The following is a 25,861-nucleotide window of genomic DNA, read 5'->3' on the forward strand; positions in this document are numbered from 1 at the left end:
CAGCGCAGAAGAGGTTTACAAGAATGGTTCCAGGGATGAGAAACTTCAGTTATGAAGATAGATTGGAGAGGTTGGGAATGTTCTGCATGGAGGGGAGAAGGCTAAGAGGAGATTTGATAGAGGTGCTCAAAATCATGAAGGGGCTGGACAGAGTAGATAGGGAGAAACTGTTCCCGCTCGTAAAAGGATTGAGAAAGAGAGGGCACAGATTTAAAGTGATTTGCAAAAGAAGCAAATGTGATGTGAGAAATAACTTTTTCCATACAGCGAGTGGTTCGGGTCTGGAGTGCACTGTCTGGAAGTGTGGTGGAGGCAGGTTCAATCGACGCATTCAAGAAGGCATTAGATGATTATTTGAATAGAAACAATGTGCAGGGTTATGGAGAAAAGGCAGGAGAATGGCACTAAGTCACAATGCTCATTTGGCGAGCCGATGCAGACATGATGGGCCGAATGGCCTCCTCTGCACCGTAACAATTCTGTGATTCTATTCTGTGATACTGTGATAGATGACCTTAACTTGAAAGACCCAGATGTAGAATCAGCTTGGGCAGGGATTTGGAAAGATAAGATGTCACTTGTGGGAGTAGTTTTAAAAGCTCATGGTTTAGGCCATAGCATATTAGCCTGGATAGAAGATTGGCTGGCTGGCAGGCAGAAAACAGAGAGTATGCATAAATGGGCCTTTGTCTGATTGGCAGGATGTAAAGAGTGGAGTCCCGCAGGGGTCTTTGCTGGGGCCTCAACTTGTTACAATTTACATTAATGATTTCGACGAGGGGAGCGAAGGCATGGCAGCTAAATTTGCAGACGACACAAAGATAGGTAGATAGATATGTTGTGATTAAGACATGAGGAGTTTGCAGTGAGGAGTTAGATAAGCTGAGTGAGTGGGCAAAGATCTGGCAGATAGAGTATAATGTGGGAAAATGCAAAGGTGCTCACTTTGGCAGGAAGAATAAAAAAGCAGAGTATTACTTAAAAAGAGAATGGCTGCAGAGTTAGGTGTTCTTGTGCATAAATCACAAAAAGTTAGAATGCAGGTACAGCAAGTAATTAAGAAGGCTAATGGAATGCTATCCTTTATTATGAGAAGAATTGAACATAAAAGTAAGGATGTTATAAGAACATAAGAATAGGAGCAGGAGTAGCTCATTCAGCCCCATAAGCCTTCCCTGGCATTCATAAGATCATGGCTGATCTGCCCCAGGCCTCAACTCTTCTTTCGTGCCAGCTCCTCATAGCCCTCAACTCCCCAATATTTCAAAAATCTAGCTACCTCCTCTTTAAATACTTTCAGTGATCTAGCCTCCACAACTCGCTGGGGTAGAGAATTCTAGACATTCACTACCCTCTAAGTGAAAAAATTCCTTTGCATCTCAAGTTTTAAACGAGTGCCCCCTTATTCTGTAACTATGTCCCATAGTTTGAGATTCCCGCACTAGTGGAAACATCTCAACTTCTACCCTGTCAAGCCTCCTCAGAATCTTCTACATTTCAATAAGATCACCCCTCATTCTTCTAAACTCTAACGAATAAAGGCCTAGCCTGTTTAGCTGTTCTTGATAAGTCTACCCCTTCATCCCAGGAATCAGCCTAGTGAATCTCTTTTGAACTGCCTCCAATGCCAGTATATCCTTTCTTAAATATGGGGACCAAAACAGCACACACTACTCCCAGTCCTGGTCACCCTGCAATCACGTCTCTGTAATAGCTATCAAGTCATATTCATTTATTTCTATTTGTGCCATCAACTCATCTATCTAGTTACAAATGCTGCGTGCATTCAGACAAAGAGCCTTAAACTTTGACTTTTTAACCATCATTGCTCATTCTGGTTCTGATTTTTGCTGCACTCTTATACTTATATTTTCTGCCCCTTCCTGTCACACTTTGATTATCATTTGCCTCTTCACTACCCTGCACCTCTGCTCTCTCGCTTCTTTTTGAATTTTTTAAACTTCCCTTCAATTGAACCCTCCCCCCCCCCACCAATTAGCTTGAAGCCCTATCTACAACCCAATTTGCCAGGACACTGGTCCCAGCATGGTTCAAATGGAGCACATCCCAACGGAGCAGCTCTCCTTCCCCAGTACTGGTGTCAGTGTCCCATGAATCAGAACCCATTTCTCCCACACCAATCTTGAAGCCACACATTTACCTCTCTAATCTTATTGACCCTACCCCAATTTGCACATGGCTCAGGTAGTAATCCAGAGATTATTACCTTTGTGGTTCTGCTTTTTGATTTAGCCCCGAGGTGCTGGGAGTCCCTCAGCAGAACCTCTTTCCTAGTCCTACCTATGTCGTTGGTACCTACATGGACCACGACAACTGGATCCTTCCCCTCCCACTCCAAGTTCCTCTCCAGCCCTGAAGAGATGTCCTTACCCTTGGCACCAGGTAGGCAACACAGCCTTCAGGACTCTGTCTTTGCTGCAGAGAACAGTATCTTATTCCCCTAACTATGCTATCCCCTATTACTACTACATTTCTCTTTTCTCCCCCCACTTGAATGGCGCTCTGGTACTGTGGTCAGCTCGCTCATCCTCCCTGCAGTCTGTGCCCTCGTCCACACCAGGAGCAAGAACCTTGTACCTATTGGACAAGGGCACTGGCTGAGGCTCCTCCAAAGCTAGTTTTGGATCCCCATACCTGCCTCACTTGCAGTCACACCATCCAGTCCCTGACCACGGTCCAAATTTGATGTAATTAATCTAAGGGGGTATGACTGTCTCCTGAAACACAGTGTACAGGTAACTCTCACCCTCCCTGATGTGTCGCAGTGTCCGCAGCTCGGACTCCAGCTCATCAACTCTAAGCTGAAGTTCCTCGAGCAGCCAACACTTGCTGCCGATGTGGTCACCATGGATCGTACCAGCATCCACCAGTACCCACATACTACAGCTGCAACACTTCGCCTGCCCAGCCAACTCTATTCTAATTAATTAATTAATTAATTTGGATGTTAAATATTTTAAAAGTGAATGTCTTAAATGTATTCTTCAGCTGTAATAACATCTCCTGATTTAAACCACTTGGCCAATCAAAAGAGACACAGAAGAGATACCCACCAATCACCTACCTGTTTTCCTTTGACGTCACACTTCGATTCTGACAGGTAGAAACAGGTCCTCCTCTTGCACTCTCCTCTAGGTGTTGTTGACTGCTTGTCCCAGGGTCCTCCTCTCTCACTCTCCTCTAGGTGCTGCTTCAGTTATACAGGGCATTGGCGAGACACGTCTCCAATACTGTGTGCAGTTTTGGTCTCCTTATTTATGGAAGGATGTAAATGTGTTGGAGGTAGTGCAGAGGAGGTTTACTAGATTGATACCTGGAATGAGCAGGTTGTCTTTGGAGATTGGACAGGCTGGGCTTGTTTCCACTGGAGTTTAAGAAGAATGAAGGGTGACTTGATTGAAGCATATAAGATCCTGACAAGGTGCGTGGAAAAGATGTTTCCTCTTGTGGGTGAGTCCAGAACTAGGGGCACTGTTTTAAAATTAGGGATCAGCCCTATAGAACAGAGATGAGGAGGAAATTTTTCTCTCAGAGGGCTGAGAGACTTTGGAACCCTTTGCCTCAGAAGGCAGTGGAGGCAGGGTCAATGAATATTTTTAAGGTGGAGGGAGATAGATTCTTGTTAGGCAAGGGAACCACAGATTAACAGGGGCAGATGGGAATGTGGAATCAAAACACAAACAGATCAGCCATGAACTTGGTGAATGGCAGAGCGGGTTCGAGGGGCCAAATGACCTACTTCTGCTCCTATTATGTATGTTCCTATGTTTATACATCCCCAAACGGTAGTTAGAATGTAGGTCAGAGTATACAGGAAGAAATAAATGGGGCGTGTAAGAAAGGTACTACAATAATCATGGGTGGCTTTAATCTGCATGTGGATTGGAAGAAGTAGATTGGCAAGGGTAGCCTAGAAAATGAGTTCATAGAGTATAATCGGGACAATTTCTTAGACTAGTGTGTTCTAGCACCAACCAGAGAGCAGGCTATTCTAGACTTGATAATGTGCAATGAGACAGGATTAATCGATAGCCTCATAATAAAAGAGCCGCTAGGCAACAGCAATCATACATGATAGAATTTCATGTTCAGTTTGAAGGTGAGAAGTGTGGGTCTAAGACTAACATTTAAAGGCAATTATAAGGGTATGAAGGCAGAGCTGGCTAAAGTGAAGTGGGAAACTAGGTTAAAGAGTAGGACAGTAGAGATGCAGTGGGAGACTTTTAAGCAGATATTTAAAAACTCTCAGCAAAGATTTATCCCAGTGAGAAAGAAAGACTTTAAAAACAATCTAAATTAGGCAGCAGATTGTGCAAAATGTTTGGTCAAAGAGGTAGGTTTTGATGAGCAGAGGAAAATGTAGGAGTTTAGGGAGGGAATTCAGAAGCCTGAGGGCTAGGTAGCTTAAAATTCAGTGCCAATGGTGGGATAAATAGAAGGGGAAATGCATGAGGCCAATGTCAGAGGAATGGGGTTGCCGGAAGCCACAGGAATAGGGAGAGAAGAGGCAATGAGGAGAATTTTAAATTGGAGGCATTGGGGGAACCCAAATCAATGCAAGTCAGCAAGGGTAAGATTGTTAGTTGAGCAGAATTTGGGTGATCTCAGTGGAGGATGGAGGAAGAAGGATGCGTGCCAGGATCGGAGAGTGTTGAAATAATCATGTTCAGAGATGACAAATATATGGATGATTTATCAGCAAAGATTGAGAAGGGGCAGAGGCGGTTGATATTAAGAAGATAGAAGGTGGTGATGGAGGCGGTCTTTGTGATGGAGAGGATGTGTCAAATAGAATACTGAGATTGGTTCAGCCAGAGGCAGTAGCTGGGGAGAGAGTGGGCTCAATGGCAAGTTTAGGTAGAGGATGAGACAATGGCTTCTATATTCCCAAAGTTTAACTGGACAAAACTGCCACTCAGCCAAGACTTTATGTCAGATAAGCAGAATAACAACACACAGGCCATGATGTGGTTGAGAAAGGTGATGAAGAAGTAGAGCAAGGTGTTGTCAAGGTACAGATGAAAGCTGATCCGTTGTCTGTGGATAATGTTGCCATGGAGCGGCATGTGTTAGAAGAGATGGCGGTAAGGATAAGCTCTTGGGGAACTCCAGAGGCAGTGGTGTAAACCATTACTAGAGATGCTTTGGGTATGATTGAATAGGTAAGAGTGGAACCAAGCAAAGGCAATCCTACTGACTGGATAATAGAGAAGAGTTATTGAGGAATATGGTGTGGTTAACCATGCCAAAGGCTGCACTGAGTTCAAGAACAAGGGAGGAAAGTACCATGATCAGGGTCACAGACAATGTCATTTGTAACTTTGATTAAGGTAGTTTCTTTCCTATTGCATCAGTCCTCTCTAACTGGAGAGACTCAAACATGGAGTCGAGGGAGAGATGCACATAGATTTTTGGGAGATGACATCATGTTCAAGGACTTTGTAAAGAAAATGGAGTTTGGAGAAGGGAATGTATTTTAAGGTGAGATAGGGGCTGAAAGTTTTTTTTTTGAGCATGTGTTTATGATGGCAGATTTAAAAGTGGGAGGGGCAGTGTTCAAAAAATAGGGAACTATTTTGAATGTCAGCTAGTATTGGGATCTGTAAGGAAAGAGTCAGTAATTGAATGGGAGTTGAGTCAACAGAGCAGGAGGTGGGTCTGGAACAAAATATGAGCCACAGAGGGCATACGGAAAGATGGGACAGAAACTAAAGAAGGGTGTGTGGTCTGCACTAGGCGCTATTCAACCCTGCCACTCCTCTTGCCACACCCTTAACCAGGCCAATGAGCCTGGTGGGAGGTTGGTGAGCAAAGGGAAAGGGCAGGGGTGAAGAGGAGGAAAGAAGCAGATCAGCTAAATGGTTAGTCACATTCTGAGTGCTGGAGGTGAGAGAATTGGCATGGGTGAAGGGACAAAGGAGACAAGAGCTGGAGTTATCTTTAATCTCCAGTATGATTCTGAAGTCATGGTGTGCTTTGGTTTCGCAGGGGAAACTACAGCACGATGATGGTTCAGTCAGATACGGTGATGGACAGATAAACTAATCACGTTTATATAAAAATAAAGAGCCAGTATTTAACCAGAGGCACCAATACAGATTTTTAGCTGATCACTACAACTATTTAAGGTCTGGTCTCTATCAACCAGGCCCTGGAGATAGTGCAGGGAGCAGGAAAGCTGATCCTTGGTGTGAAAGGAAAGAGCTAAGAAGAATGAGCTAATAATCTAAGGATCACTGACTTGCAAGGAGGCTACTCAAAGTGGATCTTGTAACAGTACATCAAGTAGGAGGGTTGTTCAGCAAGTTCGCGGATGACACGAAAATTGGTGGGGTGGTAAATAGTGAGGAGGATAGCCATAGATTACAGGGGGATATAGACGGGCTGGTCAGATGGGCTGATCAGTGGCAAATGGAATTTAATCCAGATAAGTGTGAAGTGATGCACTTGGGCAGGCCAAACAAGGCACAGGAATACACGATGAATGGTAGGACCCCGGGAAGTACCGAGGATCAAAGGGACCTTGGTGTGCATGTCCACTGGTCCCTTAAGGTAGCGGGACAGGTAGGTAAGGTGGCTAAGAAGGCATGTGGGATACTTGCCTTTATTAGCTGAGGCACAGAATATAAGAGCAGGGAGGTTATGCTGGAACTGTATAAAACAGTATTGTGTGCAGTTCTGGAATTTGCATTATAGGAAGGATGTGATTGCACTAGAGAAAGTGCAGAGGATATTTACCAGGATGTTGCCTGGGTTGGAAAGTTTTAGTTATGAGAAGAGATTGGATAGACTGGGGTTATTTTCCCTGGAGCAGAGGAGATTGAAGGGGGACATGATTGAGGTGTATAAAATTATGAGGAGCGTAGATAGGGTAGACAGGAAGGAACTTTTCCCCTTGGTGGAAGGATCAATAACTAAGGGGGCATAGATTTAAGGTAAGGAGCAGGAGGTTTAGAGGGGATGTGAGGAAGAATTTTTTCACCCAGAGGGTGGTGGGAATCTGGAACTCTGCCTGAAAGGGTGGTATAGAAGCAGAAACCCTCATAACATTTGAGAAGTATTTGGATGTGCACTTGCGATGCCATGGCATGGCATACAAGGCTATGGGCCTAGTGCTGGAAAATGGGAGTAGAATAGTTAGGTACTTGTTTGACCGGCGCAGACTCAATGGGCTGAAGGGCCTTTTTCTGTGCTGTACCCCTCTATGACTCTATAAGTACTGAATGAGAAAGAGGGAAGGAAACTGTTTTTACAGATGAGGCAGCATGGCAAGAAAATCCAGGTTCAAGGTTTTGGAGGGCAAAATTAGGACAATGTAAGGAAGGGTGTTTGGAACTAGGAAATCTGGGCAACAGCTGGGTTCTATGTTGGGAAGATTATTCAGTTGGTATTCTCAGATGATAAGACTATATAGACTTGAAGGGCCTTCTTCTTATGAGCTGGACTAGTGACCTTTTAAACGCTATACAAGTATCTCACTTGATTCAATTCATAAACAGTAATATAGCACTAAATCTAATTGTATTTGTACTTGTCAACCAGCATGCACTTTATTGACCATTAAAAATACTGCTCAAAAGCTCTTTGGTTAAACTTTTGATCAAGGCACATTCACTAAAAACATAACTTCAGCTCCGAGTAACACTTGTTATAAAACAGTCTTGGATAAAAATATAAATTATTGTCTGAACCACCAAGCAGCGATGAAGATAATCCATGCCTAAGTTTTTGACTCAGTGACCATGCCTACAAGGAAAGATATCTTCTGATAAAGGATGGCAAAGACAAGGCATTTCCACAAAATAATGGAAAACATATGTCATAATCTTGATTGAAAATATATCTTTAAATAACAAATCACTGAATTTTATCATTAATAAAATGAACATTGATTATCAATGATAGATCCATATAAACCTGGCATCTGTTGCGCAATCCTTTTATTGGTAAAATAATCTCTGAAGCATCCAGATAAGGAAAATATTATCATTCCTTTGTGAACCAAATTTCATATTAGAGCAGATGTTCATAATCCCATCATGTAGCACGTAGAGCAATTACTTTCTGGTTAACGAGGATTAGGGAATAGTCCTTCAATTATGCTATTCCATAGTAAACTACGAATGCCTAACCTCATTCAATTTGATGTAAATATATCCAAAACTATAAAGAATGATTTGTATTTTGCTGTGAATAATAGAAAAGTAAAAGGCATGTTAAAATCGGAAGATTGTTCCATGCGTGCGCACAAAACTAAACACCATTATTCACAAAGATTAGTTTTCCCCTTCTTGAAACTTAAATAACAGCAATATTCAGATGGCAGATGAGTACAAGCAGCAAGCACTTTCAGTTCGTGTAATATATTTGCCTTGTTGACTGAACTAGAAAACAACTGTGACAAAGATTGAGCTTGTGTCCTCAGTGGCTGGCGCTTCTTGTTCTAATTTGTCATGGACGCAAAATGGAATTTATCAAACGGTCGTTACAAACTGACCCAATAGAAGATTACAACAGTTTATAGATAAGACTGCTGAAGACTCACCTGATCAGGAGAGGGTCTATGGTTACTGTGCTGTGATCTTGCCGGTGAACGATGGTGATGGTGGTGATGGTGATGGTGGTGGTGATGATCATCATCATAATTGTCTGCCATAAGTTTCATCCGATTCTGTGTCTAAGGAAAGAAAAGCGACTAATTAAATGGTCTAATCTTTCAAAGACTTCTTATAGGATAAAAACAAAAATGCTTTTAGTATTGAGGCTGATTCAAAGCAGAGCCAATTACTAAAACAAATTAAATTAGGAAAAGAGCTGCATGCTGGAATTCCGCTTTAATTTGGGCTTTCATTCTGTAAGCATGTCATTGAAGAGAGAGAAGAAAACAGCCAACGCATCTCCTCCAAGTCATGGCAGTGCACTTGGTTTTCAGGTAGTCATGCAGAAATTAACAATATTTTTAAACATTAGTAGATACTTGAAGAAAAGCAACATCTGATTCACAATAGCCAAAGCTTTCATTTAATCACATTCAAAAGAAAATCCTAGAGGAATTAGAACATCCTACTTTCACAAGTAAAGATTAACCTGGTTAATTAAAATTAATCCTAGAAAATATTAGCAAGAAAATAATATGGCATTCATTCAGATAGTTACAACATACAATGATGGCTTCTACCATAAGCCTGGGCTGTGTGTCCAGGGCATCAATCAATTGTATGCCTTCCTCCATCTGGAAACAGGATACAGCATTAACACTAGATTCAATGGTACCTACCATTAGAAACAAAATGTACAGTGTCTCTCACTGCATTTATTCTTCCCAATTGTTGTTTCATCCTGAATGGTCAGGTCATCAATAATAAAACATTTGAATCTTTAAGTAACATTCTACCCTAATGTCAATAGCATATTTTAATTCAGGAAACCTGCTTTCCGGTATTTGGACCCAAAGTCAAGGTTTACTTGAAAGCATCTTTAAAGACCAAAGATTGCATGGTCCCATATTAAAATACTGGAAAACTCACCTACCATTTTCAACTAATTAAATAAAAACAGAAAATGATGGAAACTCTCAGAAGGCCAGGCAGCTACTGTGGAGAAAGGGAGGTAGTGTTAATGTTTCTGGATGATGAGCTTTCGTTGGGGGGGGTTCTGAAGAAGGATCATAGAGCTGAGACATTAATGTTACCTTTCTTTCTCCAGAGAAGTTTCCTGACCTGCTGCGAGTTTCCAGCATTTTCTTTTTTTATTTCAGATCTCCAGATATGGCTGACCTCATTAATGATGAAGCCAAGTCTTGTAATGAATGATTAGGTCAGCTCTGTTTCGAATGTGTTTTCCTTAAGTCTAATAGCCACAAATGCAATGTAGATCAGGCAAGGGTGCTGAAAGCATAGATTAAGAAAGCAAGTGAGTAGGTTGACAGTGGTAGAGGTGTCATAATGTGTGCAATATAAGAGGAAAGGGGTTTGGGAAGTTGAGAGTTAACGAGGAATCAAGGACAGTTCTATTCCATGATAAAGAATGAACAAAATGGAGGTGGAGAAAAGCTGAAATTCAGGGTGGTCAGGGAAGTGAGCAGTGGTCAGAGCTGGTCCCATTAGTGATTGATGAAGAGGATGAGAGATGTGGTGAAGCTGAGAAAGTCCTTAGGCCCATACATGACAAATATCCTCTCTACCTCAGCCAAAATGGGGACAAAGTGTCATCTATAACTCATGGGCCGGGATTTTATGACCCTTTCTGCCCAGTGGGGTATCAATGTCCCGCCGAACTGAATGGAGATTTAAATGGCTCGCCGCATCTGCCAGGGGGAGACACGCTGCGGCGGGGCTATAAAATCCTGGCCATGATAAATGTTGTGGAAAAGACAGTGACACAGAAACTTGGAAACAGTGAAATTGCCAGCATTTGGAATGAGCATAAGCAGCTTCTGCCACAATTGAGATTTTTGGGTTCCATCCACCCACTCCCCCCCCCGCCACTAAACAACGAGCAAAAAGTATTGGGCTGTACTCAATTCCTTACCCAATGGTCTGAATTCCCTTTCCTCAGCACTTCACCTTCACAGCTGGACAAAAGTTCCAGTCACTGGCAATACCCTTCCGGTTGCACGGATAGGATTTCCCAGATAGAGACATTCTCACCACTGTCGTGTATTGCACTGAGAAAAACTAACATGTTCAACTGCAGGCCACCATTATTGAACTAACTTTATTTACACCGCCTCAACAAAGCAGGGAGGACAGCTCTACAATCTATTACACCCTTTCCCCACTTTAAAATGTAAAATGGTACATGTACATAGTTTCCCAGAATATAATATGATTTAACCAATATCAACAATACCTGAAAATTTAAAAGATTGGGTTGCATATTTTTGCTATTGTAACCAAAACAGATATGACCAATACTGCCAGGGTAATTTACATGTCAAAAAATTTCCTTAACACTACTGTGTGTTTGCTAAAATTATAATTTGACAAGAAATAATGAAAAGAACAATTTTTTTCTTCTTTCTTCCTACATACTTTCAATTAACCTATCTGGCTTTGTTCTCTTTCTGTCTACGTATCTCTTTCCATTTCCATTAGCTTGACTCTGCTCTCTTAACATCTCTATGTCAAATCTGAACTTTGCGACTATGACATTGATTGATTTGCCTTAATCAAAAACCCTAACTCACTCTGCTCTACCGGTGGATTCTGTAATACTGGCAAACTTTTCGTTCCTTTTTGACATTCACTTTGGGCTGTAGGAGGAATTAGGACTACTTGAACTAATAGATTTCTCTTTTCTCCCTTTGTCAGATTTCCTCTTTCAAGCAAATGATCTACATGATGCTGATGGAGTATCTCTCCAATCTCCACTAGATATGTAAATGCACCCAGTCTCTTGACAATAACTCCAATCACATAACACCTTGGTGATTTTTCACCATGACCTTCTGACCAGCTCTGAAATCTCCAAGTTTTGTGTCTGGTATATCATGATTTATCTTCGATTTGTCTTGCTTTTCTCTTATTTTGCTATCGAAGTCAGGTTTAAGCAAACTAAACCTTGTCGCAGGAGCATGTTTAAACACTGACTCGTAAGGTAAGCAACCTGTTGTAGACTATAGGGCCATTATCTGACACCAACATCTCTGGCAACCCATAAAATGCAAACCAACTTCTCAAAGCCTTAATAATTTTGGCACTTGTAGTACTGGGCATAGACTCACCATTAACGCACTTGCTAAAGCTACCAACCAAAACAAAGTACTCTTTCCCTTCCAAGTCAAAGAAATCAATATGTATTGTACTTGTTCCCATGGTTTTGTGTTTGACCATGGAATGAAAGAAGCCTTGGTTGGATCATTTCTTATTCTGAGACACACTTCATAACTTTTCACCAACTCTTCAATATCTGTATCTACCTTTAGATACTAAAAATAGCTTCTTGTTACTGCTTTCATACAGATTATTCCTGTGTGCTCTGAATAAAGTTGCTTTAACAATCTCTCTCTAAACCTTGGCAGAATAATGGCTCCTAAACCCCATAGGAGACAGACTTGATCGACACTTAGCTCATTTCTCCATGTGAAATGCACCTGTAATTTCTCATCATCACACTCTTTAGACCAGCCATTCATTACATAATTGAGTACTTTACTGAGCACCACAGCTGTGTGAGTTTCTTCACTAATTTCTCTGGCAGACACTGGCATATCATTTGTGTATGTAAAGTAATTCACAGGCACCTCAGTAGTTAAAATTGAATTAGTCTTCATGGGAAATATTGAAAGAACATTTGCATTTGCGTGACCTGCTGACTTATGATATTTAATATCGTACTGATGGGCCATAAAAAATCAACACACATCTCTGAAGCTGTGCTGCCGCTATGGATGGTACTCCCTTCTTTGAACCAAACATGATCAAAAGGGCTTGGTGGTCAGTTAACAAAGTGAGCTTCCTACCATACAAGTATCTGTAGAACTTAGTAACAGCATATATGATCGCTAATGCCTCTTTCTTAACTTGGGTAATTTTGCTCTGACTTCATTAAAATGCATGAAGCATATGCTACAGGCTTCTCCACACTGTCTTCCATTGTGTGAGATAACACCCTGTGGTAAAACATTGCACACTAAAATCATTTTTTTCTTGGGATCATAGTGAGTCAAAACAACATCACTAGTCAGTACTTTCTTCACTTCTTCATATGCTTCCTGACACTCCACAGCTCACTCTCAATCTATTCCATCTTTCAGCAGTTGATACAGTGGAGCAAATGTATTAGCTAACTCGGGGATGAACTTAGAATAATACACAATACTCCCAATGAATGGTCTAAATTCTTCATTCTCTGGTCTCTTTGATCAAAATCTCCTCAACCTTCCCCTATGTTGGATGGATACCTTCACCATTTATTTGGTGACCCAAGTATGTTGCATGTGACACCATGAAGCAATGCTTGCACTTTTTAGTTTCGATGTCATACTTTCAAAGTCAATCTAGGACTTTGTTCAACATTACAATGTGCTCTTTCTCTGTTTTACCGCTAATTAGAATGTCACCGAAGGAGCACAATCCTTTCATCCCACTTTATACCTGATCCATGACACTCTGGAACACTGCAGGAGCAGTAGACACCCCAAATGGTAACTTTGCGTACAGGTACAGCTCTGTGCATATGAATGGTAAACAGTTCCTTGCTCTTGTCAGTTAACTCTAATTGAAAATATGCATTTGACAAATCTACCTTACTGAGCATCTTTCCATTGGCTAAATTAGAAAACAAATCTTCACTGGTAAGCAAGCAGTGGGTAAGTATCATTCTTGATCACCTTATTTATTGTTTGTTAATAATCTACACAAATCTGAACGGACCTGTCTGCTTTTTGAACGCCCGCAATGGGTGAGCCCATTCACAGCTCTTCATCTTCTTAATTGCTCAGTTCTTTCTGATCTATTCAGCTCCTTTGTTTACTGCTTCTAACTGTGTACAAGGCACTGGCCTAGCCTTGCAAAATGTTAGCTGTCCATTGCCCTTGTGATACCTAACCTTATTATTTGGCCTTCCTTGCTGAAAGACAACTTTGTGCTCTTCGCACTTTCTCACTGTCAGACAAATTCTTACTGATCTCAACTGTAATCTGTAACTAACTTGGTCCAGTTTAACTGTATCTTCTTAAGCCAATTCTTTGCCATCAGGGAGACGTTGTTCCATCCTACCACTACCAATGGCAAGTAATAGGATGCATCTTCATATTCCAGCCTAACACTAACTACACCTAACACTGGAATACTGTTATTGGAATAACTAGTCAGTTTCACACCAGCTTTGCCTAAGGCAATGTAATTTAGGGACTTTTGTATTCTTCTGAGATAACAGACACTGCTGAAGCATTACCAATGATGAACTAAAGTTGTGAATCTCTGACTTTTATTTCCACTGTGGAAGCTGGAACTATATCTTCAGCTCTATTACTCTCATCTTCATGTGCTGTTTTCCTTGCTCTCTGACTGAATACAACTCTTGATCTTCCTGCTTGATAACATCAACTTTTGTTTCCACATCTACCATATGCGCATTTGAGGATTTCCAGACTCCTGAACTAGACTTAATTCTACCACGACCTCAACCTGGTGCACGGCTGTGACCTGGAGTTTAACCATGACGTGCAGCATTGATGCTTCCTCTTTTCCTGCATGTCATCTGGATATGATCAACCCTCCCACAGGCATAGCACTTTGACTGGAAATGGGGCATTTAAATGGTTGGTAACTACCATGGCAATAGTAGTATCTAAATTTCTGTCCGAGACTATGAACCTGGCTGCCGTGGCCTGGATCCCACTGAAATCAGGTAGATCTCTCCTGCTGGCCCAGGAAAATAACTTGATCACATCCAGATGGTGTACTGGAATAGAAGAATCAGGAAAAGACCTCCCCTGCAATTTGCAACTCTCTCTTTCTGCCATTTCCATGGCTGTGGCCTCTTTGCAGGATTCCTTTCATGTCAACTTATTGCCTTTGCACAAAAGCTTGGCCTAGATTTTGTTTTTCTTTAGTGACACATTTGTAGGAAGCCTAAGGTTGAATCCCAAGTTCATGCCATACCCACAGTGATGAAAGAGCTCCAGTAACTCAAGAATGTAATCTGCAAGTCTCACTTGGCAACTGTTTCCTTTTATGGAATACAATTCTCAGTGCAATCTCTTTCTTAGTCATGTTCTAACAGGAATCCAGAATCTCACTAATTTCAGAATAGTCCATCATACTGGGGCATCATAGGCAACACTGGTTAGACACCACCTCAAAAGCACCTGGGCCCATCATGGTGAGAAAAGCATTTACTTTATCCTTATCTCCTATTTTATTCACTTTCAACTAAATGTGTAATCTTTGTTTGTAATTACACCAGTCCTCGTTGTTAGGGTTGAATTCCCCCATTGTCTCCAAATATGTCTTCAGTGCCATTTTTTCAATAACACACTATGCTACCTCACCGTGTACCTGAATATGATGTGCACACAGAATAGCCTTTCACATCCCGCTCAAACTTCTCAAAGTCAGAGTTTCAAAAAGTGTGACACAATGTTCTTCAGTCCTTAATTTCTCAAATTAAGTGCTTAAAAGCGTTCTATCCCAGCCTCGTTGTCATCTTTCTGCTGTCTATTGCACTGAGAAATACATGCTCAATTGCAGGCCGCCATTATTGAACTAAATTTATTTACACCTCCCCAACAGAATAGTGAGGGTAGCTCCAGTATATACTACTTCCATCCCTTCCCCTTCCCCTCTCCTCCACCTTTCCCTTTATCTCCTCCTTTCCCCACTCCCTCTCTTCCTCCATCTCCCCTTTCTCCCTCCTTCCTATTTGTCTCCTCCTCCTTCCCCACACTTGTTCTATTATTTCCCTTATTTATTACACACTCTTAACTTTGATGGACCTAAAAATTCAAATTGATCTGGGCTATCCAAGGGCAGAATTTTCCGATTGGCGTGCGGGGGCTGGCCCAACATGCCGACACGTAAAATGACGCGCGATGATGTCGGACATGCGTCCCGACACCATCGTGCTCAGTAGCAAAGTTTCGTTTGGCGGGTGTGCACCGGAGTCGGCTGCGTGCCTGCCAATATGCAAACGACCTATTAAGGCCATTAAGGATCTAATTAAAGTTATTCTAAACACTGCCCGTCCAACCTTAAGGTTGGCGGGCAGGCGTAAAGGCCGCCTTTGCGTTTTTTAGGAAACCTCATCCACGAGCGGGATGAGGTTTCCTGAAGCGTTTATTCAACAAATTTTTAAAAATTCATACATTTAAAAACATGTCCCAACTCATGTGACACAGTCACATGAGAGTACACGTTTAAGTACATTTTTACACCTTTTATTTAATAATTTTATTATCGATTCAACCTCCCTGAGGCAGCTCCATGTCTCAGGGAGATTGTTGCGCTCTTTATCATGCATGGGCGAAAGAGTGCTGGCCCCGACTCTCCCTCCTCCCCCCCGCCCACACAGGTAGCGCTGAGTGCCACAGGCTGCGTATGACACTGGGCACGCCTTTGCCCGCCTGTGTAAAATGGCGGCGTGGAGCCGATCTTGGGCAGCAATCGCCGAGCCCGCCCGCCATATGAAAAATCCTGCCTCGTGAATTTGACTAGCAAATTCAGAACAAAGGAGAGGAAAGAAATAAAATCTCTTCCTGTGGAGGAAATAATTGTAACAAGCTACAAGAAACAACATTTAATAGCAATTCTCATAGGAATCAAGTGCCACTTATAGCCGATTTTCTGCATGCCTGAACTTCCCCCATTTTAAATAGGACTTAATGTCTGCCAACAGTAAATAGCTCCTCTTTCTCTCCCTTCAGTTCCATGGATGGAGCACCTAAAAAGCTGTCTGATAGGCTGTGCATGGCTTTTAGAAATTAAATCCAGCATACGTGGATTTATTTCTCAATTTGTTCTGAGACAGTTTATCTCTACCTAATGTTTTGAGTGATCAGTTAGCAACAAATTATCAACTACTGATGAGACAATCTCTGAACAGAGAAACTGTTTCTTCACAAACTTTATTTGCTCTTAATCACTGAACGAACTTAATAGAAAATAGTCGCATACCAGTTAATATTATGTAAGGAACTACATAGATTAGAACATGATACCAGAATTTTAACTAATCATTTGATTGGGCAGCTAAATGCCTTTTAAAAATGATATATTACTAATAATCATCCAAACTACATGGAGAATAATGGGTATCCAGCTGTGATCACAAGGTACCAAACCATCATTTTCAAGTAGTTTTGCCAAGTCCCTTATGCTTCCACAACAAAATCAAAGAAAGAAATTTAACAAAGACAACTTTCTGAAATAACATTAAACTATAATACTACTTGCAGCTGGACTGTCACAGAATGTAGCGTGTGTGTTTTCAAGCAACTTCAAAGATGCAACTGAAGTTGAGAGAGTGATGCAGGATCCTGGAATACCAGGTTACCATCTGTTACAGAAATGCACCTGCAGATTCGGCAAGTTCTCAATCTTTCCCACAAAATGCCCAGTCATTTTAGAGGGGTTTGTCAGTGAGAAAAGAAGACAGGGTTTATACTTGCATCCCAGGACGACTCTGGAGTAATGAGCAGTTTTAGTAGAGACAAGCAGGGCCTGATAGTGCTTATTTGGTTAAGCCAGAGCTGGAAATGAATGGCTAAACCAATTTTGAACAAAGTACATTTAAGTCTGTGAGGAAGCAAAGATAGAGGCCATACCAGAAAATGGCCAGGGTGGAGAGAGTTAGGGTACTACTGAGGATGAAGACAAAGACCGGTGAGGGAGTGATAAAGTAGACTGACAGATTAGTCTTCTGGCCAACCGAGGGCCAAAGTTTGGGAGTTTGAAAATGCAATTGTAAACCACTTGAGGGAGATTTTTCAGGGTGGACACAGAAAGGATGATAGGCTGTGGGGAGGGGGATGTGTGTGTTCAGTGAAACAAGAAAGAAATCAAGGATGGTCTTGTCTGTGTTTGAAATGATGGAAATAGAGAAGGCAAGGTTGAGGGGGGTAGCTGTTAATATGAGCAGGAGTTTAAATGAAGGGAGAGGTTAAGAGAGTACATGGGGGCAATGAGCTCAGGGAAGGTAGGGAGGGCAAGTAAGTTGAGTTTGCAATTCAGATTACCAAGGATAAGGAATTGACCATTACAGTGGCTGAGGGAAGTAAGGAGTGAAGATACCTTGGTGAGAAACTCTGGATGAGGCTTGGGTAAGTAGAAGAAAATTGGGATTTTAAAGGAAAGGCAAGAGGGGTGCAACAATGTGAGGTGTTAGGGAAGGAAGATGCCAGAAGAGTAGTGGGGAAGAGACCAAGGTGAGATTCGGTGTTAATGGTCACATTACCTCTCCTGCTTTTGCTGCTGATAGGCTCATAGTGAGTGAGTGAGTGTGAGAGAGAGATAGAGAGAGAGGGAGTGTGAGAGTAGAGTGAATGAGAGAGAGTGAGTGAGAGTAAGAGTGAGAGTAAGAGAGATAGAATGAGAGATAGAGGGAGAGAGTGAATGGGAGTAAGAGAGTGAGAGAGAGAGAGAGATTGAGGGGGAGGGGGAGAGAGGGAGTGAGAGAGAGAGAGAATGAGAGAGCGAGAGAAAGAGTATGAGAGAGAGCTGGATGCACACACTCTGACCAACTAGTGGTCATCTTCATTAATTTTTTTTAATATTATCAATTTATTGCTTTGACATTGCTTTATTTTTGCTCAGCAAGTTGTTTATTTTCTTCATACTCGACTTTTTAAAAGATTCACGTATCTTTCCAAAATTTGCTCATCAGCCCCTTGAGTGAGAAAAAAAATGGAAATATGGGCCCGCATGCAACAAGGTTGGGCCAACCTGGTCTAAGGCATCGGTGATGGGAAGGGTGAGTGTGCTCTGTGCAGGAAGATAGGCAACAAGGATGGGCAATTGTTGCTCATAATAAGGCATAAGGATATTGAGAAAGACACTGAAAGTAGCTGTGGGCTTATCTAAGATGGTTTCAAATCTGGGATTGTACAGAGTGTAGGGCAGCAGAGGAATAGTGAAGATCAGGGTAGGGCAGTGGTATAAGGGTTTGGCCAGGGGTTTGGGGGTGGGAGTGGGTAGAAGGTAAAGTACCTGGGTGGGGAGAAATGACATGAGTATGTGGACAGGAAGGGTAGAAGATAGGAGAGAGGGACCCAAGAGGGATAAAGAAAAGAGAAAAAAGGGGAGACGGAAGAAATGGAATCCGATTCGAATATGCAGTCAGATCTGCATGTAAATGGAGATGGAGAAAATTCAAGTTACATAAGCATGTCAAAGATTAGGATAGATATGTGCCTGCTGTAGACAGAAGATGGGGATGAGATAGTAAGGTTGTGGGCAGAATTTTAATCTGCCAGGGTGGCTGAGTTCCTCTGTGGACGGCAGGTTAAAACACCAGAAACAGTGTGTCAAGAAGGCTGCAGGAATCTGAGCACATTCTTCACCAAGGTACAGGTGGGTCTGACACTTAACTATGTCCAGTGGTAATGAACTGCAGTTTGAACCCAAGATTCTGACTTTATGTGGATGGGTTTCCTGAGCTTCCTGGAACTCGCTAGGTAAAACAAGACAGGAGGACAGTGAGAATTCATCGGGCTAAGCAACTAAGACAGGAAAAGGCTTTAAATACTGAGATCTGCCAGCAGTTTCCTTGCCTAAGTGAAAGCTTTTTGCTCACAGGACTTGTTCTGAGAGTGTACTTTCGATGCTTTGAAAGTGATTTCCAAGGCTATGGAGCTAATTTCTGTTACGTTGGTGTTTTTACATTTGATCTGCACTTCACAACTGTCAGCCTTCACATCAGCTACTTGGGCATCTCTATCCTGGAACACTGATGAGGAACAAGATGAGAAATCACAGCAAAACCACCAACAGGAACAGCAGCAGTAACTGCTGCTCAACCACCTGCCACTCCACAGGACAGAGGGGCTCAGCACGGAGCTGCAGCTCCAACAAAGGTATGTAGGCAGAACAAAAATAAAAATACCTGGAAAAACTCAGCAGGTCTGGCAGCATCTGCGGAGAGGAATACAGTTAACGTTTCGAGTCCGTATGACTCTTCAACAGAACTAAGTAAAAATAGAAGAGAGGTGAAATATAAGCTAGTTTGGGGGGGGGGGGGGGCAGAGTGTAGAGCTGGATAGAGGGCCAGTGATAGGTGGAGATAGCCAAAAGATGTCATAGACAAAAGGACAAAGAGGTGTTGAAGGTGGTGATATTATCTAAGGTATGTGCTAATTAAGGGTAGAAAGCAGGACAAGCAAGGTACAGATAGCCCTAGTGGGGGTGGGGTGAAGGAATCGAAATAGGCTAAAAGGTAGAGATAAAAAGAATGGATGGAAATACATTTAAAAATAATGGAAATAGGTGGGAAAAGAAAAATCTATATAAATTATTGGAAAAAAAAAGGGGGGGGGATCGGAAAGGGGGTGGGGATGGAGGAGACAGTTCATGATCTAAAATTGTTGAACTCAATATTCAGCCTGGAAGGCTGTAAAGTGCCTAGTCGGAAGATGAGGTGCTGTTCCTCCAGTTTGCAGACAGAAGATCAGTTTCCTGGACATGACTGAACAACTGTCCCTCAGGAGGCCGAGACTTTTTTTGGTCAGGCGGTTGTTGACTTTGCAGCCTCCTGCAAGAAGATCTCCTGCCCAGTGGACTGGGTGGGCATGCATTGTCAGTAACCAGCAAGGTTCCCATAGCCCTTAATTTCTTCACCTCCGCACCTTCCAGGAAGCTGCTTGTGATATTTGTTGTATCTCTCAATCTGCTGCCCACAAGTACATCAACACAGGTGACCAATAACATGTTTGTCAGGGTTGGCAGGGTTCTTGCCACAGTTTCTGTCCCCTAGCCATCAATTCCATCCCTCTGCCTAGGAACCATCTGGAGGCTGAGCCAGACTGCTTGCAACTTTTGTGTTGCATTTGACCTCAAGATGAGTGTCCCCCTCATATCTGTGCTGTCACTAAGGCAGACTATTACCACCACCACAACAATGTCCGACTCTGCCCCTGTCTCAGCTGAGCTAATACCCTCATCCATGCCTTTGATGGCGCTAGTCGTGTGTATTACAACACATTCCAGGCAGGCTTCCCATTTTCCACCCTCCATAAACTTAAGCTCACCCAAAACTCTGCTGCCCACATCCAAACTCTCACCATGTCCTACATGCCTTGCTCCTCCCTATCTGCGTAATCTCGTCCAGACCTACAACCCTTTGAGATCCTGTGTTCCTAAAATTCAGGCCTCTTGCGCATCCCCAATTTTAATCTCTCCATTATTGTTGGCCATGCCTTCAACTGCTGAGGACTTAAGCTCTGGAATTCTCTCCCCAAACCTCACTTTCCTTCTTTGAAATACTCCTTAAATCCACCTCTTTGACCAATCTTTTCGTCATCTGCCCTAATTTCTCCTTATGTGGGTGGGTGTCAAACTTTGGCCGGGATTTTCCATGCCCGCTGGTGTTGGGTGTGTTCGGTGGCGTGAGCAGACAGTATGGCGTGATCAGCTTCACGACAGCATGAAACCAGTTTGCGATGGCCCGCTCAGCCCACCAATGGAGGGCTGCATTTCCCACCATCGGATGTCGAGAACCTTATTGAAATACATCAGCATATCATTATAAGGCCAGCCCGCTGGACTCATCTCCCCTACAATGGCGGGAAAACACGCCGATGTGTTTCACAACAGCACATAAGCGATGTGCAGCCCGCCAGGTGCACATCACTCAAGACTTCGAGGTTCGTTTTCCTACCTTGCTTCCGTCAGCACTCAGTCAGAAAGCGGGAAACTACAGGCCAGTTAGCTTAACATCTGTCGCAGGGAAAATGTTAGAAGCTATTATTAAAGAAGTTATAACAGGGAACTTGGATAAGCTCAAGGTCATCAGGCAGAGTCAACATGGTTTTATGAAAGGGAAATTGTGTTTAACCAACTTATTGGAGTTCTTTGAGGAAGTAACATGTGCTGTGGATATAGGGGAACCGTTGGTTGTATTGCACTTAGATTTCCAGAGGTATTTGATAAGGTGCCACATCAAAAGTTATTGCGGAAAATAAAAGCTCATGGTGTCGGGGTAACATGTTGGCATGGATAGAAGATTGGTTGGCTAACAGGAAGCAGAGAGGAGGCATAAATTGGTCTTTTTCAGGTTGGCAAGATGTAACGAGTGGCGTGCCATAGGGATCAGTGCTGGGACCTCAACGGTTTACAATTTATATAAATGACTTGGATGAAGGGATTGAAGTGATTGTTGCCAAATTTGCTGATGACACAAAGATAGGTGGGAAATTAATTTGTTAAGAGGACATAAGGAGGCTACAAAGTGACACAGATAGGTTAAGTGACTGGACAAAAATCTGGCAGATGGAGTATAGTGTAGGAAAATGCAAAATTGTCCATTTTGGCAAGAAGAATAAAAAACGAGCATAAATGGTGAGAGATTGCAGAGCTCTGAGGTGCAGAGGGATATGGGTGTCCTAGTGCATGAATCACAAAAGGCTAGTATGCAGGTGCAGCAAGTAATTAGGAAAGCTAATAGAATGTTATAATTTGTGAGGGGAATTGAATACAAAAGTAGGGAGGTTATGCTTCAGTTCTACAGGGCACTAGTGAGACCACATTTGGAGAACTGTGTACAGTATTGGTCATGTATTTTAAGTAAGGAGATAAATGCGTTGGAAGCAGTTCAGAGAAGGTTTACCAGACTAATACCTGGAATGGGTGCGATGTCTTTTAAGAAAGATTGGACAGACTAAGCTTGTATCTGTTGGAGTTTAGAAGAGTAAGAGGCGACTTGATTGAAACATATAAGATCCTGAGGGGTCTTGACACGGTGGATGTGGAGAGGATGTTTCCTCTTGTGGAAGAATCTAGAACAAGGGGTCACTGTTTAAAAATAAGGGGCCATCCATTTAAAACAGAGATGAGGCGAAATTTTTTCACTCAGAGGGTCGTGAGTCTTTGGAACTCTCCTCCTGAAAAGGTGGTGGAAGCAGAGTCTTTGAATATTTAAAGGCAGAGGTGGATAGATTCTTGGTAAGCAAGGGGGTGATAAGTTATCAACGGTAGGTGGGATGCAGATTTCAGGTTACTATCAGATCAGCCATGATCTTATTAAATGGTGGAGCAGGCTCAAGGGGCTGAATGGCCTACTCCTGCTCCTTGTTCGTATATCAGCGCCAGGCTTCACAAACAGCACCACATCATTTTAGGAGGGGCTCATGGATAGGTCTCTACATACAAGATCAGCCATATGTGGGTGGCTTTTCAATGGCTGCAGGGCAAGGTCTTGCTTGGGGAAGGAGAAGAAGTGGCCTCAGGCAAGGGAAGAGGCTGCCAGGTGAGGGCTATTCTGGGGAGGAGGGTATCCCAAAGTGTGTGGGGGGCATATGTTGATCTGTGCAAGTGACCTCAAAATGGTGAGGGCTGAGGAGGCAGCCTCCAGAGGAGATGAGGCCAGGTGGACATGTAAGGGTATGTGAGAGAGAATGGGTGGTGATGTCCCTTGAGCTGGCAGTGAGTGACATGCCAGTGAATGTGTGATGGGCTTGAGTGTGAGAGTTTAGAGTGATGAGATGGTTGCCATACCCTGGCCGCACGGATGAGATTGTTCATTCTCTCTCTGCATTGGATGGCCTACTTATTCTGTGCAGTATTGGCACTGACCACCGCTGCCATCGCATACCAAGCCAGAGTGGTCTTGTAGCTGCCCCTCCTGTGGCCAGTGCAGGGGTAAAGGACACAGAAGGCCTCCATGGCGTCCAAAGGCGCTCGAGGGCTGCAGTCTTCTTGCTTTTCAGGACCATGTCTTTCTTGCTGCAGTTCTGGGCTGGAAGCACTGAGCATGGCTGTACTTTAAATGTGGTGCCTGGCATTGTTTTACCCACCCACTACTGCACGTAGTGCAAATTTGGGACAATTCTGCCCTTTGTTTGATAATGCTCCAGTGAAGCACCTTGGGATATTTTACTATGTTAGAAGTTTTTATATAAATGCAAGTTGTTGTTGTTGTATTAAGTGACAAAGCAAAGGTAACTTGGCAGTTATGAAACAGAAGCCAGATAACAAGATGAAAGCCAGCAGCAACAGACCAGGGCGAGTTCAGTGGAGTGGAACATTTTCAAAAGAAGGTTCTTCACTAAAGTACTTGATAAGAATGCAAGAGTAAAAATTTGTTAGCAGATGAACCATTCTAGGGCTCCTAACTCTTAAACCACAATTCAACTCCTGTTACGTTCTATTGATTTTTGCAACCAAATCCATTCAGTTCATGCAGGACTGCAATTCACTAATCAGGGTACAGGGGACTAATTTTATTGATTTTAGTTACAAAGAAAACATCGGTACAGTGAGTAGTACAAACACTAGGGACAAGATAAAAATGTTGGCAATGTATATCTGTAGACATGCATTTTCAACATCTGGTGATTTACTATTATATCTAAGTTTACAAACTGGGTTCTGATTGGATGGCTAGTCTTTCGTGTTCATCCTTGTTCTCTATCAGGTTGCTATGGGATGTGAAAATGTTCCACTAGATCTCTTAGGGTAGTTTTCAGGATTCTCTCACTGTTTTACAAAACCTCCACCTTGCTTAGCAAGGGAAGCACAGAGTAAGTAATACCACGCATTGTAAATCAGTGAGGAGAAACTTCAGAAGGCAGGAGAAAAAGGCATTCCACATCAAATTGGCAAAGCCAGATTTTATTGCCAAGACAGTTCTAACTGGCATTCCCATGAGTTGTTACATTCTTTACCCGCAGCAGAGCTGTGCTCAACAAGGTGCAAAAAATCTTGCTTGTCTGTGAAACACTGAGAAAAAAAAAATCACTGCTAATCTCACTGAAATCCTCATGATCATCATAAGCAAGGTCAAACACACTTGCACACATAGGAATGAATTCATAAAGTAAGATTTGATCTGTGGAGTCGAATGGTCATTATGAGTGGTGAACATTAAACCTGAATTTAACGGCAATGGAATTTTGGCTCACCTCTGGACAATGTGCCAAGAGGCAGCATCACAGGTGGGACATTAAAACCAGGAATGCACAGAAATGACCGAGTAGATGGCTGATGCTGCTGGAACTTCACAGGATACCAGCAGCATGCATCACCCACCACTTCTAGGAATCCTGGTGGAAAGCACTGCCAGGTGGAGATTCTTGATAAACTTTTGATCTTTTGGAATGCAGTATAGTTAGAAAAACTTGAAATTGAATCTGGCTACACCAGGGAATACAGGCTGAAAACAAACCTTATGCTGATAAGCTTGTGCTGGTTAGGGAGCACTTAAAACATGAACCCACACTTCTCCTTCAAATACTGGCAGACCTTTGCATTTGCAGAAATTTCTGATTTTACACTTATCAACGGCTGAACTTTTTCACAAAAACCGCACCCAGAAGTGAAAAACCTGAATTCAGAATTAAAAGCCAATATAGTATTTCACAAATTCCACTATGTGGGGCCTACCACATAATATAGATTTCAAAATATGAATAAACAAATGCTCTCCAATTTTGCTAGAATAAAGCTGTGATTTTCAAATGATCTCTAGAGTAGCCAAGAGTCACCCAGAAAGGAAAGATCCTGCACATGTGGAATGCTGCTACTACTTCCAGCAACTAGTCTAACAGCAAAATACTGCAGATTCTGCAAATCTGTAATAAAAGCAGAAAATGCTGGAAATACCCAACAAATTTAGGCAGTGGCTGTGGAGAAAGAAAGAGTCAATGCTTCAGGTTGATGACCTTTCATCGGGTGTTTTCTCTCCACAGATACTGCCTGACCTGCTGAGTATTTCCAGCATTTTCTGTTATTATTTCAGCAACTAATATATCTGGCCTGTCTACAGAATATCTACTTTGTTGGAATAACTTAGTGTGTTGAATATAATGACAACATCAAACAAGTCAAACCTCTCCACATGCAAATTACTTTCACCTTTGGTGCACATTTTGGTACACTAATTTTGTTTAAATAGATTGGAATTGAATGTTTCTAATTTACTATGCTTACCCTTTGAGACTGCAACATCTGATAATGATACGAAACCAAACTTTTCCACAGCACACTGTTTCCATATTTCTTTTTATATCCTATTCTGTAATAGCCAGTAGTATCTTCACACAATACTATGCACATCCAATCACTTAAAAACAAACATGCTTGTTTCTCAGCGAGATTCAAATATTTGAATCCTCAACCAGAAGTAAAAAAAAAATAATTACAAAAAACTACAGGCCAACAATTAAAATTTTGGTCCATATGAAAGT

At 42.3% G+C, this 25,861-nt stretch overlaps 1 protein-coding gene across 3 annotated transcripts in view; it reads right to left on the bottom strand.

Annotated features, from left to right (window-relative positions):
• The window catches only part of LOC144681687 (ERC protein 2), an 864,810-nt gene that overhangs the window by 181,846 nt on the left and 657,103 nt on the right, over positions 1-25,861 (bottom strand). For all 3 annotated transcript variants that reach the window (XM_078543515.1, XM_078543513.1, XM_078543512.1), the window contains one exon: positions 8,567-8,698. In XM_078543515.1, the coding sequence (XP_078399641.1) occupies positions 8,567-8,698 (132 nt within the window). The remainder of the gene's footprint in view (positions 1-8,566; positions 8,699-25,861) is intronic.

The sequence above is a fragment of the Cetorhinus maximus genome, chromosome 6 (assembly GCF_964194155.1).
Source record: "Cetorhinus maximus chromosome 6, sCetMax3.hap1.1, whole genome shotgun sequence".
Lineage (NCBI taxonomy): Eukaryota > Metazoa > Chordata > Chondrichthyes > Lamniformes > Cetorhinidae > Cetorhinus > Cetorhinus maximus.